This window comes from Zootoca vivipara, chromosome 7, assembly GCF_965207765.1.
Source record: "Zootoca vivipara chromosome 7, rZooViv2.hap1.1, whole genome shotgun sequence".
NCBI lineage: Eukaryota > Metazoa > Chordata > Lepidosauria > Squamata > Lacertidae > Zootoca > Zootoca vivipara.
Window position 1 is genome coordinate 30,232,836 of NC_142590.1, and position 18,382 is coordinate 30,251,217.

Below are 18,382 nucleotides of genomic sequence, written 5' to 3' on the forward strand. Positions count from 1 at the left end.
CATACAAATGAACAATTGCCCCAGTGTTGTTCATAAAATATGTTTTTTCCTACTTCTGTGTCTTGAGATGAGCACTTTGGTTTTATTGCTTTCTTTTATGTTGGCATTGTTGGGCCTTTTATTTTTCTCATCTCTCTAATGTATGGGCACATAGCTACTTATGTGCCCAGGAGCAGCAAGTGTCATTATGCCAAATTCTGCCAATTCGTGTCAGTTCTGTAGACACAAACTATCTAAGGGAATTACTACTACATATGAGAGAAAGAGAAGGGAGGTGCCAGAGAGACAATATCTGTGTGCAGAATCAAGCGGAAGTTCTGATCATATTGTTCCTACCGGTAGTATATTTTGAAGCATCAAAAATGATAAAAATATATATTTTATTATCCCCGAGTAGCATTCATTTCAGAGAGATAAATAATTTTATAATGGTGTAAGTTTAGACATATTATTTATATATGTACCCTCCCAAGTAGTGATAATTTCTATTATCTAATAATTTTTTATAGTGGCTACAGTTTATATTGTATATATTTTAAATTGTATATTGGATTGTTTGATGTTAAATGTGTGTGCTGGTCGAGAACCGTAACAATAAATTAACTAACTAACTCCCTGTGTACTACTCACGTTGAGGATCATTAACATTTAACATTTATTACAACCCAATCCTACAGGTGTACCTATATGACTAGTAGCAGAGCTAAAGGTGACATAACCCATTAACAGAATCTCATGCTTTCATTGGGGGATAAGCGTTGCTTTTGGTTATTATTTCTTCATTAAGTGTTGTGGTAGAAAGGGATTTATTTTCTTGTTCCACTTTTAATGGAAATTCCAGATTGGTGGTGATTCCAAGTTAGTGTTATTCCCATCCACCCCCCACCCTGCTACCTTTCCTTTACAAACAAATCAGACTTCAAGTTTATTTCTAGAAGTTCAACTAGGCTTAGCATTTATATCTAGAAAGTGTTTCCTCTTTGCTCTGCTAAGCGTAGTGATAACTGGGTGTCAGGTCATGAGGTTGGATGTACACTGCCTTTGTGCTCATCTCTCTATAGCCCAAAGACAAACAGAAACTGACACAAGCAAAGTAGCCACTTAATGTTTATCTCTCATCACATGATCCCATCCCCTTTAATTAGAAATTTTCTCTAGAGGCTTCTATTGAGTTCAGTTACTGAAACTTTCCAGGTTGTCTCTTCCCACCCCAGAAGTGTACAATAACTATATTTTATCATGGACACATCCTTTGATTAACAATAGGGTAGGCGGATTAGCATATAAACAAGGGGTTCTTGACTTGTTAAGAGATGGGCAGGGTAGTCCAAACCCTGAACAGTTATTCATGTACAGTCATACTTTGGTTTAAGTACGCTTCGGTTTGAGTACTTTCAGTTTAAGTACTCCGCGGACCCGCCTGGAACGGATTAATCCACTTTCCATTACTTTCAATGGGAAAGTTCGCTTTAGGTTAAGTATGTTTCAGGTTAAGTACAGACTTCTGGAACCAATTGTGTACTTAAACCGAGGTACCACTGTATCATAATGTCTGTAATGGGTTGTATTCAATTGCCCTAGTTCAGGGCAGCAGTCACTCTGATTCTTAAATAAAACATAATTTGTAGTACTATTGACAAGCTGCAAGGAAATGCTTAAGCGCATTGCTTTATGGCATTGATCAGCGCTTGAGGTATATATATTTCAAGTAAGATAGGATGACTTTGCTTGGACTTTTCCAGCTACCTAGAGAGGTCACAAGTGCAAAAAACATTGGATGCATTCCTCATCCATCATCTGCAGGTCATGCACTCCCAGGTTATATTGTTGTCGGTCTTCCTGTTCTGTTGTCTTCCTTGGTACCAAAGAAATTCAAGTGTACATTGAGGATGACAAGCTAGCTCTCTAATGTAGCTTGTGCTATAGGGCATCAATCAATGTCAGTCACCAGTTGTTACTCTCAGTGTGGGAGGGCTTCTATGTTATTGTTGCTATGGAAAATATTTGCTTTTGCAAGTTACAGTTCATAGTAATAGTTAGATTAGTGCATTTGCCACTTAACATATGAATCCCAGGGTGTATACACAAGTGTTTGATGCATTTAAAAGTTTTTGGCTACTGAGCCTAGCATTATCAAGGTAGTTTTGAAGGTAGTTCCATTTTTTGCAAGGTGTTCGGTCTGTCTGATCTCGTTCCATGACCAGTTAAGTTCCTCTGGAACTCTAGGAACTAAAATTTCCAGGCTGTCTTGAAGGACGCTGAGGCAGATGAACTTAATTTAAACTTTTTCGCTGCTACCATTCTTCAAGAATGAGAGGTGATACTTCTTGTAGAAGCATGTTTTACCTTACCTGATCAACCTATTTCAAAGATTTTCAAAGCTAGATCAGGTGTCAACCTTACTGCCTAGTGCTGTTAGATTATACTGATATTATTCTCTACATTTCAGATTATCTCTCAGCTTTCTTTATTATGAATAAGACCCAAACTGTGTGTTTCCATTCAGATATGTGTAACTTTCTCCTGACTGAAGCTGTTTTCCACTCAATCCCCACAACCTCTTTTTCTGCTTTTGGAGGAGCAAATATCTTCCTCCCCTGATGCCACCCAGAAAGGGGGGGGGGAGATATTGAATAGCCGGCAGGGAGGGTTAAATACATCAGAATTTAACTCACATTTTTCATAAACTGCTTTTCAGGGGGGGGGGGGAGAAAAAAGTTGCAAGCATTTCTGTTGAACATCTAGTTCACCTGTCAGTCACATCTCAAGATTCTACTTCCCAAGTTAAGCTACATGAGCTTCATTTTCCTCTCCTGTATCCCATGAGGAGTGTTTTTTCTTTCCTCATTCTTTTATCCATCCCTGAAGTAGGCCATAGACTCAGCACAAACTCCCCAGTCTGTTGGGACTAGATCACCAAGCTTTTAAAAGCTTTTATTTAACTAACCCTATTCAAATTTCCAAAAACTTTCCATTACAAGAAAATGGCATACACTATACCGGTACTTGATGTCTGGGAAATTCTATTAAAAATAAGGTTTCCTGGAAACCTCATTTTAAATAATCTTAAGTAGACTTTGTTATAAAGGTAAAGGGGCCCCTGACCATCAGGTCCAGTCGTGTCCGACTCTGGGGTTGCGGCGCTCATCTCGCTCTATAGGCCGAGGGAGCCGACGTTTGTCCGCAGGCAGCTTCCAGGTCATGTGGCCAGCATGACAAAGCTGCTTCTGGCGAACCAGAGCAGCGCATGGAAACGCCGTTTACCTTCTCGCCGGAGCGGTCCCTATTTATCTTCTTGCACTTTGATGTGCTTTTGAACTGCTAGGTGGGCAGGAGCTGGGACCGAGCAACGGGAGCTCACCCCGTCACAGGGATTCGAACTGCCAACCTTCTGATTAGCAAGCCCTAGACTTTGTTATATGTTACCATAAAATTGGAGTTAAAGCATGGTAATTTCTCTTGTGTGTGTGTGTGTGTGTGTGTGTGTGTGTATAGTCATTAATTTTACAACCAAATGACCTTGTAGGTTTGATTATCATTCTATCATCAATGTAAGGTTCTGGCTTCAGCCACTCGCGATTTTAAATCGGCAGAACTGCACCATGGTTGACACCTACAATTCAGTAAGGATGTTTGTTCTGTAATGCTATAATAATTCTATGACATTTAATATATATTCCAGCACTTAGTGTTTCATGGAAAAACAACTTTGTACACTAGAAATCTCTGGCAGTAACCTACATGCTCTAAAAGCTTGAAGACTGAGTTTTGGAGCAAACTCCCCTACCCCCGCAATGATATAGTATGGCTCTGGGAAAAAAAAGCAAAATAGTAATTTAAAAAGAGAGTGCCTCTAAGTATGTCCAGAAGGCCTTTTCTTCACAGCACTGGGTAATCTCTACTGGCTCACATGCACCTCAGATTAGAAACATAGCATTTCGTCAAACTGCAGCTTCCAGGCAGATTGGGGCTCTGGCATCTCTGTAAGTAAAAATGAATCACTGCGCATTGCCTAAGAAACTGCTAGTGCTGTCATGTCTTCAGAGTACAATGAGGTATAGCTAAAGTTAATGTGAGTTTCTGAGATTTCCCCCTCCTGCCCTTTCTTCTTCCTGCCTTTTAAGACCTTTCCCCCCTGCTTATTATGTTGAGAAGTGGCTCGGAGTAATACTGATTGCTGAAATATTTAGGTCTGCAGCTACTTTGACTTAGCTATTAATTTATTTAAGTATTTATACACTGCCCTTTCAAAAAACACCAGGTAGGTGTTCAGCAATATAACAAGAAAGCTAAACAATCAGAAGCAGTGTAAGGCAATTCTTTAAACCGCTGGCTACTAAAGAACATTTTAAACAGCTGCTTAGGTCTATGACAGCAGGCTTGAGGTGTTTTGGTGCAATACCTGGCAGGTATTGTATGCATAGTCTGCTGTAGTAAAACTTTACCCATCAAGCGTATAATTTACTTCCTTCCTCCCCACTTTATTCTTTGCTCCTCTGAGACTCATTATGCTACATTTGTCCACATTCATCTGCGTTTGTCATTTGTTAGCTCAAGCTTTTGCTTAACTGTTCTCAAAGTCTCTGCATCTGTCTGCAGAATTGCTTCTCATTTATTTGCTGTTTCTTCATATTTTGAATCAGAATAGTGAATACTATTTAGGTCACTCCAGCGAGTTGTTTCCTGTGGGAATATGAGGAATAGGTTTCCTGGTGCATAATAGTATGCAAATAATGTCCTCCTAAATCGCACAGGAATAGACTCAAATATATGTGCCAGTGTTAATGACCTTAATAGCTTTGACAGCTTCTTAATATACCATGTGCTGTTGTAAGCATGGCATTGGAGAGATATATGCCCAGCGTAGCTGAAGGCACAGGAATCGTATTTCAAAATTTATTTAATACTGAGAATTTAGTATGTCAGCAGCATACTGTACTCAGTACAGAAGTGTTAAAGCCAGCAGTTGGTCTGATTTACCTCACTAGCATAAACCACAGGAATAACATTAGGCACCAATAATAATGGTGAAGATACCTACCACATTAGCTTAGAGCACTTTAGTTGGCTTTTCTGCTGGTGTTCTCCCATGAATGGAGATTAGATTTTTTTTTTAAAAAAAGCCACCTGATAATGATATTTTACACTATTTTTCTAATGTTTGAAGTTGGTTTTCTTTTTTAAAGTTATCCTTAGAAAGCAATTTTAGACTTGTTGTTCTCTTTCAAAATTCAGGCCACTGCTGTTATGTTTTGCAAAGCCTTGCTACCAGTGGGCTTTCCCCAAACTTCATTTTCTTCACATTAACTTACATTTCTGCTGAACAAGGATTATACTAAATGCAAATACATTTCAGGGAGTTAGACCTACCACCAAATAAAATTTGCATAGCTAAAAAGAGATTTGACTTCCTCCTCTCGTTGACACCCTTGAACCCTACACTAGAGATACATGATATATTTTTTAAAATTGCCCCAAATGTGGCAGTGATGAACTGGGGTGAAATGGTTTCCTCCCCCCGCTTAAGCAACAGAATGTTGAGAATGCCAAATGCAATGTGATAATTTCTTATTTTTTTCTTAGTTATTCAGATATTTTTAAATATTTTCTCCTAGAACAAATTTAATTGATGGTTGTTCTTTCCCCATAGTCCAACACACACAAAAAATGTTAGTTTGAATGCACTACAGGGTTTTCAGGCTAAGTAGGTGTGCTAATTAAGTAGTTGACATTTTTCATATCATGGTGAGAAAATTTGCCTAATGGCTTAGAATAATATACTGCAGAACAGATTTATCCTATTGTTAATTATATCTATTTACAGATATCAGTATGAGGTGTACACAAATTAAACACAGAGTGCCTTTTAAAAAGTATTTATTCTGGAATTGTCACCTGCATTACTGCAGTTCCCTTTTGCAGTTTCTGTTAATTGTTCAGCCCTGCAGAAAGGGTTTGTGGAAATATTCTTTAAGTATTTTTATTCGCTCTTTTAAAAAATAATAATAAGGGCATTTGAGAGAAACTCACATGTGAGCGAAGTGAATTCCAGATAAATTAGGGGCTCATGTTGATAGTGTTGGGAGAACAGACCCTTAATGCTATAGATTCAGATTTTAATACAGACCTGATTCAGACATGATGAGAAGCCACACTTTCCTACTATATGGACATATTGGGATGAGTCTCAGGCTCATCTTCCCCTCTTGCCATCTTTCACATGTCAGAGGAGATCAGTGCTTCCAATTTTAAACCACACTTCCCAATGACATTTGAATTAAAGGAACTGTGGCTTGTTTAAACCAGGGGTGGGGAACCTGTGACTGCCCAGATATTGCTGAATTCCAACCCCCATGATTCTTGACCATGGGTCATGCTGGTGTCATGATGCTAGGGTTTGACTCCCCTTACTTTGAGGTGTGAGGCCAAGGATTCAGAGTGGAAGGGGGAATTGGCTCCAGGGCTGGTGCAAAGAACCTAACTTACTGTAAGCACTTTGGTAAGAAGGGCATAATGAGCCATTGCCCATCCAGCCCTCCTCTGACTTCCATCTCAGAAGCCTCAGTGCAACTGGAATCTCACCTGCTCTATAGGATTAACGTCTGCTGGAGAAACTATGGCTTGTTTAAAATCCATCGTTTGAAGGAGGCACATGAGCCAGACGTTCTGTGTTCTGCATATGGTGCATGTAACTGTATACCGAAGGGGATGGGCAGAGAAGCAACTACACATGTCGTTCCTATATTTACAGTGAAACTGAATGCACACATGAATGTCTTGCCTAGAGGCAATTTGGAGGCTCCAGGGGAACAGTTACTTTCATGACTGCCATAATTTCCCATGTAGTAAATGCCAGCATATTTTCTTATTCCTCTCCAAAAACAGTTTTTGACCTTGAGATGTAGAAATATAGCCTGAATCTGCATACTAGACTTCTTTCTTTATCCTGTAAACAAACAGAAAGTGCCAAGCTTCATCTTATCGCTGGTGTGATCCTCATTACCGTGTTTCTCATATTTTAAGGCATCCCTACAAAATAAGGCATGGCAGGATTTTACTGAGGTGGAAAAATATAAGGCATACCTCGAAAATAAGCCGTACCGGGTGGTGGGAGCAAGTCTGTGGCAAAGAAGGGTTGCTGCTGCCGCGTTAACCCCCAGAACCCGGCTGCAGCCTTTGCGCACCACGTGCGGACACCCGGGACCTGGCTGTAGCCTCAGCGCGCAGCGCGCGCAGCCCCAAAACCCGGCTGTAGCCTCAGTGCGTGCAGCCCCAAAACCCGGCTGCAGCCTTTGTGCACCGCACGCGGACACCCGGGACCTGGCTGCAGCCTCAGCGCGCGCAGCGCGCGCAGCCCCAGAACCCGGCTGCAGCCTTTGCCTGTCGTGTGCGCAGCCCCAGGACCCGGCTGCAGCCTTTGCCTGCTGTGTGCGCAGCCCCAGGACCCAGCTGCAGCCTTTGCCTGCCGCGCCCGAAGACTCGGTGGGAGCAGGTCTGTGGTCTGTACAGATACCGGTACCGGTACTTAATTAAAAAAATAAGACATCCCTTGAAAATAAGCCATGCTGTGTTTTTTTCAGGAAAAAATAAATATAAGACATGTCTTATAATATGAGAAACACGGTACATAGCTAGCGTATAGCTGATTTGACATATTGATAAATAAATTGTTCCCAAGGCCCAAGAATTCCAAACTGCATCATGGAAGTCCTCGGGCTTCAGTATTCTCTCTCAGACAAGAGCCCACATATTTTCTCAAGCAAACCATGCTGGTGTTAATGATGTTCTCTTCCTTCTTCTTAGTATCTAGTATTCATAGCGTTTTGTTTCTCATTCACGGCTCTGTGTCAATCAGGTTTCCCCAACTTGGTTCCCTCCAGATGTTACGGATTACAGCTCATTTTGTCTCTGGCCACTGGCTTTTCTGGCTGGGACTGATGACAGTTGTGGCCCAAAACATCTGGGGGACAGACAGCAAGTTGGAGAAGGCTGATGTAAACAGTAATTTGTAGTGGTGGGGTGCTTTTGCTTTTGCTAATGTTCTCTAGTTTATAATGCCTTCATTTGTCCCAAGGGCAGGCCAAAACAGTAAAATATAATTGTTACCTACAGACCTATATTGATGAGAGAGAATACTGCTGTCATATAGGGTGTGTGCATGTGTGTCGCCGTATATTTGATTTATATTTTACCTATTTAATTGAGAAATCATTAGAATTGCTGTTCTGGCATTTTACTTTGCAAGATACTATTATCGAAGTGCAGAGTAGTTCCAAGTAGAGACATGCATTAATCACACTTTAACCATCATGTAATGTTAATGAGATGGTATTCTGGCAACTTTCCTGTTGTTGTTTACCCTTCTATGGTCTCCTGTAAGGCTGTGGTCATGTGACACACAGGCCCATCTTGACAGAGTTGATGAATAGAGAGGGAGAGAGATATTGGCAGGCTGCTCACCAGGGCTGCTTCCTCTAGCATTGTTTTCCTAAATAATTCAGAAAGGCTGGTGTTTTCATCAAATTATTTCTGTTTTCAGAATGAATAGGAATGAGGAAATGAATAGAGATGGGTGCAGTTGAGAGCCTGTGTTGTAGAACAGGCAGAATAACATTGTTTATTGCATAAATGTCCCCAGATTTATGCCATGTTAACCTCGTTTGGTTTTTCCCTTTTTTTTGCTTGGTGCTTTTCTGTTGATCCTGAGGGGTCTATATTTGCTTAAGTAGACAGTGAATTTGTACCCAACGAGTACATAATTGCTAGACATTCCACATTGTACTCCTGAGATGTCTTTTCTTTCAGACATGAAGAGACATAATTACTGTTAGCGCAAGCCCCTTGGTGGGCATAAGATACCACATAGGAGAGGTGTCATTGATTTCTATATTTTATTGGCCCTTCTATAGAAACTTTTGCCGGATCAGTGTTTCCCAAAGTAATAGTAGTAGTAGTTTTGAAGTTAGACCAGGTACTCAGATTAGAATTGGAGTGGCTTCTTAAGGAATGGATGAGGAGTAGCAGTGTATGGAGGACAAATAGGTGACATCAGGAGTATAAGAAACCTAGCAGGTATAACCAATGAGTTTCCTAGGCTTAACAGGGATGGAAACTTGAATATGGTGGGTACCTGGTTCCTGAAGACTGAGATACATAGTATTCAGCAAAAGCATTATCATGTTGGCTCCAAAGAAAGATAAGACCCCAAATAGTGCTGCAGCAAACATACCAGAAGGCACACAGGTAGAGAAAAGTATAAACAAGAAAGATCAGAATTTCCCCTCTGGTCGGTCTCCTTCACCTGTTGTGAATTATCTTACGTTTTCACTTGTATGTGTTTTAATTGCAAAATAATTCTAATTACAATATTGCATTTTAAATAGATTAAGCAGGCAGCTCAGCCAACTATATCACAATTCAAATGCACTCCCCCCCTCAATCAAAAAGGATTTCCATTAAATTGTCCTAAAATTCGGCTGTTTTATTATGTGGAATATCATATATAGTTGTTGCAAAACAATAGTTTGGACAACATATTTGTGAAATTTTACTTTCTTCTCCCTCCCCACAAAACAAACAATACATTAGCATTACCAAAACAAACACCTCCCCCCTCCCCACAAACCTCCCTGTAACACATGTGAACCAACACATTATGGTAAAATATGCAAGCTTACAATTTGTAGGATTTTTGGGTCATGAGGGAAAAATTTTTAATAAATCCAACTATCTGCTAATAACTTAATCCCCTTTCATATCCACAGTACGATTAAAGTCCTAACAGAATTCCGGCATAAAAGATGCATGTTAATCTATGAAACAATTTGGAGCATTTTTGTTTAATCCCTCCATTTCTGCTTATTAACCAAAATGTCATAAAGACTGGCATTCAGGTTGTAAACATCCCTTTGACAGTCACAAAATTTAGGCAGTGTACTTGAGAGACCTTGTCTATGCATTGTGGGCCTGTCATTGAAAGCCCCACTGATTTCTCTGGCAAAGGTGGAGCTTCTGCACAGAAGTGGCTGGGAGTGTAGCTGTCGGCTAGGATATCTCTGATTAAAATTTAAACCTAGACTGGCCAGAGGCAAGCTGCTACCTCTGCCTTTCTCCCTCCTACCATTAGGGTAACAATGTGAGCCTACTAATGTATAGAAGCATTTGGAACAATGCCGCGACTGTTGCATCCTATATTGTGCTGCCTCGGCATGGCAGCATAGATCTTTTTGGATAATTGCACTTTCCCCCACCCTTCAGCACAGAATTTTAAAGCCCATTTTCAGAAGTCAGTTTTCAGTCTTATTTCTGTTGTGAATAAAAACTATATTGGAACCTTATTAAATCTGCAGCGTGGCTTTTCTGCCTGTGAAGCTTGTATGCAAAAAGCTGTAATCTTAACTTTTTATCCTGATTTTGCTATTATTATTTTTAAAATTAAAGAAATAATGAACTACTCAAATGCTTAATTGTTGCTTTATCTCTAGTACATTTTCTTTATCATTCTTTTCACGCAATGCATTTTTACTGTAGTAACAACATGTGTGCTGCGCTTTATGAAAGTCACTCGCTGGAAACCTTGGATATTTTCCACAGGGATCCCTATAGACCCATCCAATTTGAAAATACTCCGTTTTATCCTCTTCTTAATTACAATACGCAGAGCGGGATTCTGTTAACTGTTTAGAAGTTCCACAGAGCAATGATTCTATCCCAACTATAAAGAGTATGACAGAAAACTATTCACAGTTGGAAGCCAGCTGTTGCCTAGCTACCTAGCTTTTTAATTCAGAATCTCCTCCAATTTAATAATACCCAGCCCTTAAGCTGCTAAATGTATTTGTTCATGACTCACTGTACCATTTTGTGCATGCTTTTCACCAGTTAACATCAATTATGATAGGGAAAAGAGAGCATTTACAAAGGGGTTAACGTGTGGTGTAAATTCAAAAACTAGGAAAAAATGCAGACAAACTCCAGTAAAGTTGCAGCATGGGTACCATGCCAATGAAATTGCCAGGTGGAGAATTAGTTGCAATTAAAACAGCCATGGATGTAGTTTAGCAGGTGCCATAGAGCCTGCTTGTCCCGAAGCTTGGATGCCTCAGTTTATCTTTTTCACCACGAGGCATTTATGTTTCATTAGAAAACGTGAGGGTTTGGTTACTGTGCTTTAGCACTGAGGCCAAAATAGCCTTGCTTGGAAAGAAGGAAAGAAGGAAAGAAGGAAAGAAGGAAGGAAAGAAAGAAAGAAAGAAAGAAAGAAAGAAAGAAAGAAAGAAAGAAAGATTGTGGACCTCGGCAAATTAGGCAATTATTGTTGCATAAAAGATATGCAACAATAATGGGATAAAAGTCTAGAATGCAGCTTCATTGCAGAAAGGAAAATCTGATAGCCTTCCTGTGCCTTAATTATAACTCCAAGAAATACTCAAGTCTTTCCCAGCTTGGCACTTTTTGTTGTTTTATCTCTAGGTTAAAATCCCACCTTTATATTTCCTCAGATAGGATCTGCACCATTTAGAATGATCTTTATATATTGATGTCATCTGCTTTTCTTATTCCTTCTGCTGCCACCAGTTATTTCCAAATTACAGTATTCTCTTATTTACCTAATATCACTTATAGCTGAGTTTGGACTATAGGATGGATAGACTAGGAAACTTACAAGTCTTATTTAATAAATCCTATTTATAGTATCAGAAAATAGGCTTATGTGCAACTTAGATGTTAAATGAATGCTTTGTTTGATATATTTTTTAAAAAAATTGTATTAGGTAAAGGTAAAGGGACCCCTGACCATTAGGTCCAGTCGTGACCGACTCTGGGGTTGCGCGCTCATCTCGCATTATTGGCCGAGGGAGCCGGTGTATAGCTTCCAGGTCATGTGGCCAGCATGACAAAGCCACTTCTGGCGAACCAGAGCAGCACATGGAAACGCCATTTACCTTCCCGCTGTAGCGGTTCCTATTTATCTACTTGCATTTTGACGTGCTTTTGAACTGCTAGGTTGGCAATAAATAAATAAATAAATAAATAAATAAATTTGTATTAGCAGTTCCCTTAATTTGGCCTTTCCCCAATGCTGAGCATATTGCTAATAGCAAAGAGCTTTGTGGGGCTTCTCTGCTCCCTTGAACTCTGGTTGCTTGCACTGCTGCTTACTAGGACATAAAGGGGGTGAGGCTGCAGTGAGGTCAGTCTGTTGCGCAAACAATGGCAAAGCCAATCTGGCGCACCCACCGCTGTGCTTGCACCATGCCTCCCCGCCTTTTCCCTCTACCTCATGGTAAGCACCAGCGATGCAACAAACTGGAGGTCAGTTGTGTGTCACTGCCTCACCACGTTATAAGCTCCTACATATTAATCACTATTCAAACGAGATTGAGATGCATATGTCCTAATACGATGCAAATACATTTTGAGGTGTGGAATTTATTCACATTTCTGAAATTCTCTAAGTAAGAGTACCAATACTTGACTGTATAGAGCAGGCATCCCCAAACTGCGGCCCTCCAAATGTTTTGGCCTACAACTCCCATGATCCCTAGCTAACAGGACCAGTGGTCGGGGAAGATGGGAACTGTAGTCCAAAACATCTGGAGGGCCGAAGTTTGGGGATGCCTGGTATAGAGAAATACTAGAAGCCAGGCTATTTGCTTGTAAAAATCCAGCAGCTGCTTCCATGTTAGGAGATGCACTTTCCCTGGCAGCTCCAGTTGTAAAGGCAATTGCTGGCTCATTGTCTGTATCTTGGTTTGCACCAAACTTTTCCCATGCAGTTGCACAGATGCCTGTAAAATTGCATGAAACGTTTTGGTGTGAAGTGCTTTGCAGTTAAAGCAGTTGCTCCTGACTTTTTACCAGGGGACCAACCTTTCCTCTGTGCATTCATGTACTTTTGAGCTCCTAAAAATACTGTAGTGTTTTCTTTTGTTTCTTAATGGGCAGGAAACTTAAAGGAGGTGGTTAGGAACAAATAACAAGTGGAACAAAGAATGGTGGGATTTCTGTGACCCAGTTAAAGGCAAGTTCTCCCCATGCGAGTGGGGTCAGGTGAAATGTACAAAAGGGTAAGGGGATAATAACTGGAAGTTCAAAGAGCTCAGTGTTTATATGCTCAGAGTCACAGGAGTCAGAGTTGCAAGATTTAAGGGGAAACTGCAAAGCCAACAGACCCATGTTATAAAGGAGCAAACAGGAATAATCCTCTGAGGGCTAAAATTGACTGGGTCAACTACCACAGCATTTAAGAACAGAAAATGAAGGAGCTGTATGTGTTAGTTAAGGAATTCAAGGTGGTAGAAAAGGTCGGAATTGAAGCAGTTGGGTATCAATGGAATGAGGCTCAATAACATCCACGGGTAGGTCAAAATTCTAGGTTACCAGAAGCTTGCAGGTGCAGGGGTTGTGATGCTCCAGGAAAGATATAGGGTCAACAGCTTGTCTCAGGCTCCAAAGACATAGGTAGGATGGAAATGACCACAGTGCCCCTTCACTAACATATCACCTCCTATTTGGCGCTTGGCACTTGTATTTTATGACGGCAATGAGGTTACCCATTTGTCCTGTTAATACTGTCCTGTTGTTGGCACCAGATGTCCTTGTTGTACTCTTCACGCTATTACCAGAACATGGGAGGGAACAATTGGCTGGTGGGATGAGCATGTGAACTAAACTGGACATAACAATACAGATACTCACCAACATGCTCATTCACATGCTGTGCTGTCTACCACTGCTGTTCACACTTGACCAACAACCTTGAGGTGGGATGGTCTTCCTGATCATAGCCTGCGTGGATCTCCACATCAGTTCTGCTACTGCATTGTTACTGCTGTAGCTAGGGCAGGGGTCTGAAAACTAAGGCCTGTGGGCTGGATGTGGCCCAATCGCCTTCTAAATCCGGCCCGCGGATGGTCCAGGAATCAACATGATTTTACATGAGTAGAATGTGTCCTTTTATTTAAAATGCATCTCTGGGTTATTTGTGGAGCCTGCCTGGTGTTTTTACATGAGTAGAATGTGTCCTTTTATTTAAAATGCATCTCTGGGTTCTTTGTGGGGCATAGGAATCCGTTCATAAATTTTTTCAAAATATAGTCCGCCCCCCCCAAGGTCTGAGGGACAGTGGACCGGCCCCCTGCTGAAAAAGTTTGCTGACCCCTGAGCTAGGGTGAAGCCCTGCATGCAGTTTTCGCTCTATAAATCTCTAAATCCCCAATGTCAAGTCATATTTATTTCTTAGAATGCAGCACATCCACCTCTTCCAGCTGTTTTTCTTTTTGCTGCCTTGCCGTCTTTATATATATATATATCAATAATGTATCCAATGCATTTCAAAGCTGCACTGTTCAGCTTTGAACAGATTATTTATATGCTCTTGAATTCAAATATAAAAAAGCATTCCTTTAGCCAGATCTCCCTTGGAATTTCAGAGCCCAGGAAGGCAGTTGGTGTGGCAGCTTTGGTGTGTTGTATGACAAGATGTAAAACCTTCCACCGGGGTCACCTTATAAATATTTATTCCAATAAATTTCTTTAAAGAAATTAAATTACGTGTTCTATACAAAATAGACGAGAAAGGCTTTTAGTGTCACCGGCTGCAAATTGAAGTCATTTGTCTAGGAGGGTCAGGTGCCACTTTGTGGTAAGGATTTGTCTGAGATCCAAGTGAAGAAAGATTGATAGCACAAAGAGATTGATGAAATGAGCAATGCAATATGCATATGAAGTTCTGGGTTAATTAGGGAAATTTAAACCAGAAAGGTTCTTTTGTGTGAGGTGTAGGAGCTCACACAATAAATTAGGTGTTTGTGCCCACACACACACAGAGAGAGAGAGACAGTATCTTTGACACTTGAAAATGAGAACTAAAATGGTTGCTTTATCACACTATAATGTGGTCTACCTGGCTGTAATATATTGGCACATTTCAGCACATTTCATCAATATTTTTGTTGATCCAACAGGATATATCTGTTGTACACACAACAACAGTCTTGTTCTGGGGCATCTCCGAACCCTCTGAGATAGATGGTGGCACTAGGGGCTACCTGAGATGGGAATATCGAGGGCAGACAGGGAGCTTCCTCTTCTTTTGTGAGCAGAGGCCTCTACTGGTGCTGTTATGACCCAAAGAGTCCTGCACATTTTCTTTTTAACCCTTATCTGGTAGTGAACATTGAATATTAACTTTTTCCTTTCCTTTTTGCTTCACAGAAACCAAAACAGAAAGACTGGCATCCTCCCGGAGGGTTTATCTTAGGACTCTGGGCGCTCATTATCATGGTCTTCTTTAAAACCTACGGAATCAAACACATGAAACACATCTTTTAGACCCTGAGAGCAATCAAGATGTCTTGCTCTGAATGCATCCTTGAATAAAAATGAGGTCTTCTACCAGAAAGTACTTCTCCTCCACCACCCCGCTTGTTATGATACTTGCACATTTTTACTTTGTGTTTTGTATTGTTAAATGCAGCTGTTTAATACCCATTTTGAACGCATTTTATAAAACTTCCAAGGACACAGAGGCCTCCTGCCGGTGAGATCCTTCCCTCCTTCTCCTCCATTGAAATGAATGAGCAACCTAACATACAGGAGTAAAGGCACTCCAAAGAGGTAAAAGCAGGCTTCATCTTATCTAAGTTTGCTTCAGGGAGAAAAGTATTTGCATCTACTATACAGGGAGTATTCAGGGTGGCATTGCCCTGCACTGCAGAACAAATTGTAAGTTGTAAAAATATTATTTTCTCTCCTCTTCTTCTTCTTCTTCTTCTTCTTCTTCTTCTTCTTCTTCTTCTTCTTCTTCTTCTTCTTCTTCTTCTTCTTCTTCTTCTTCTTCTTCTTTCATTACCCCCATCACTGAAATGAAGGTCTAGACAGTATGCAGAACCTTATTTAAGATGTCATTTTATCAATATAGACTTAAGTCACTTTGCGGACTTTTGCAGTGACATATTGAACACTTGCTCAACAGAAACAAAAATACCATAGGAAATATTGATTTTGCTCTGTTAAATACAGCCCTTTAGATCAATCCTTTTACCTAGGGCAGTTTTGCTTCTTCGATTCCAAGAATGATTAGAATTGAAAAGAAAGAAGGCCCAAACAATGTATTTCCTGGATTTACCTGGTGAGAGAGCCCACCCACTGCCTCGTGTTCAGCAGAAGGATATGCTGTCTGACTTTCCAAAATCACTTTATGTTCTTCAGTATCTTGTTAAGAGGAACAAGTTGTTAAAAACAAGATTCATGAAAAAAATCCATTAGGACTATGTACTTGAAAACTGAGCTATACATTTTGTTGTCGGGTGTATTATTTATTTGTTCTTTGTGTTCTGCTCTTCATGAATTAAATCTGTTCACAGAGAAAATAAAAGTAGGAAGAAGAATGGCTTGCTGCAGAATGATTTGGGGTGGACCATAATAAGTGTTATGCAATCAAATTTATTGGTTACTAAATATGTCCTCATATGGAGTGACTCCAATATGGAAGATTGCCACATTAGAGCATGTTGAATTTTTGAACTTTTGAATTCCAAAAATGAGGAGTGTTGAAAAGTTGTAACATGACTTGGGAATTCCAAAGATATTTGGTTAATTTAATATAATTTAGTGTTGCTTAGTAAGTAAAATGTGTGTAAAATTGCGTAGAAATAATTAAAAATGATTGCCAAGTCCTTTCAGTTAATTTGTTTGTTTGTTTGGCATTACCTGACCTTTTCAGAAAGTAAAATGACAATTCTTTGGTTTTCTGAAAGCTCCTCTGAAGGAAGATGCAGGGTATAAATCTAAATAATAAATAAATAAAGTGGAACCCAAAAAACCCCTTTCAGTCTGAAGTGCCGTAGCAACAGTTATCTCTCTCAGGTGAGCGCGATGCAGTTTCTGTTCCACAAGCACAATACGTTGGTAAGTATGCCATACTGTTCTGTGGAATGAAACGGAAACATACAAAACAGACTTTATCAATGGCAGTGTTAGCTGTGTATGTTTATTGTCCTTCAGTCCACTCAGCATCATACAGAGGTGAGTGGGCAATATGTGAGGTTAAAAAAACCCCTGTTACTTCTAAGTACTGTTTTATGAGGCATTGAAGACATCAGGCTGGATCCAAAGATGTTCTTCCTTTTGCAAAATGCTGCCTCTTCTCATGGAAGAGCCTTTTCTGATCTAGGAAAGAAATGCTACATCAGAAGTGGCCCAAATCCAGAGAGACACTTGCACAAGACTGCAAGAGACTTTTGCCCAAATCTTGTTCTTTCTTTGTCGGCACTAGAGCAGTGGTTCTTCACCTTTTAGGGGGTCATGGGCCTCTTTGATAATTTGATGGACCCCTACCCAATAAATTTGATATGAAAAAGTTTTTTTCCTCCACTAACACAATTTTCAAAGTATCAGGGAGAAAATAGAAGAGCATCCCTTCTTTTGCACCTGGTTCATGGATCGTCTATGGACCAAAGGTTAAGAACCTTAGCCCTAGTGTGTATATGTTTTTTAGCCTTTCCTAATCTCTTTCCTAAAAAATGGTGCTTCTCTTACTGTAACATACCCTGATGTATAGTGCACTGCACTGAGAAAATACTCTGTTGGATTGTGGAAGAGTTTACTGAACAGCACCAATACATTTCCCCCATTTCACTCACAGTTCTTTGGCCCACACCTCAATAAGCTGGATGGCTCAGTAATGGGAGACTGATAAACTTGGTTCAAATAATTTCCTCAGCATAGCCAATTCATCTGTTACCGGGAAGTGAGAAATAACCTTCTTTCTACACCTCTTGATAAAGTTTATGAATAGATGGTTGCTGAGAATACTTGGCCAGGAAAGCCTGGGTCAGAATGACACCCAAGATAATCTACTCATTGTGAATACAATCACAGGCTTCTTCTAGGCCACAATGAGCATAAAATGAGCCATCTTGCCTATACTATCTTTAAGAAAATGTCAGAAAATGGGAAAATAACTCACCTTTTTAGAGGTAGGTACACCTGCAAACCCATGATGATCAAAGGCACCATTTTGTCAGATTTGTGGATGAAAAGAAAGCTTTATTCTCAGGAAAGTTGGCCCGGAATCCTTTGCAAGCAGTTACCTCAAATTTAGAAAATTAAAAACAAATGCACAAAGTGTTTAGAGGAATTTAAGTTCTGAAAAGGTTTTTTTTAATGAAGTATACCGATACACCATTTTCTTTACATTGAATTAGTCTTTAAAGGGCCATCTATGTATAATTCCTTGATTCAAGTATGTGACAGTGATTCCATCTTTCTTTTTTCTTTACATTCACATTTATCATATTTTATAAATCTAACGATAAATGTGTTTTATGGACAGAAGTTGTCACATTGACAGTGAATTTAATAAAGCCCTGTTTCA

General features: G+C 40.1%; 1 protein-coding gene across 2 annotated transcripts in view; it reads left to right on the plus strand.

Annotated features, from left to right (window-relative positions):
• Window positions 1-16,682, plus strand: part of PIGK (phosphatidylinositol glycan anchor biosynthesis class K) — a 98,195-nt gene extending 81,513 nt beyond the window's left edge. The window contains exon 12 of one of the 2 annotated variants that reach the window (XR_015950812.1): window positions 15,220-16,394. Coding sequence is in view for 1 of the 2 variants with exons in the window: in XM_060276808.2 (XP_060132791.1) it covers window positions 15,220-15,336 (117 nt within the window). In the remaining variant the exon portion in view is untranslated. Of the gene's footprint in view, window positions 1-15,219 lie in introns of both variants that reach the window. The other variant, XM_060276808.2, reaches the window with a different exon arrangement.
• Window positions 16,683-18,382: the final 1,700 nt, after the last annotated feature.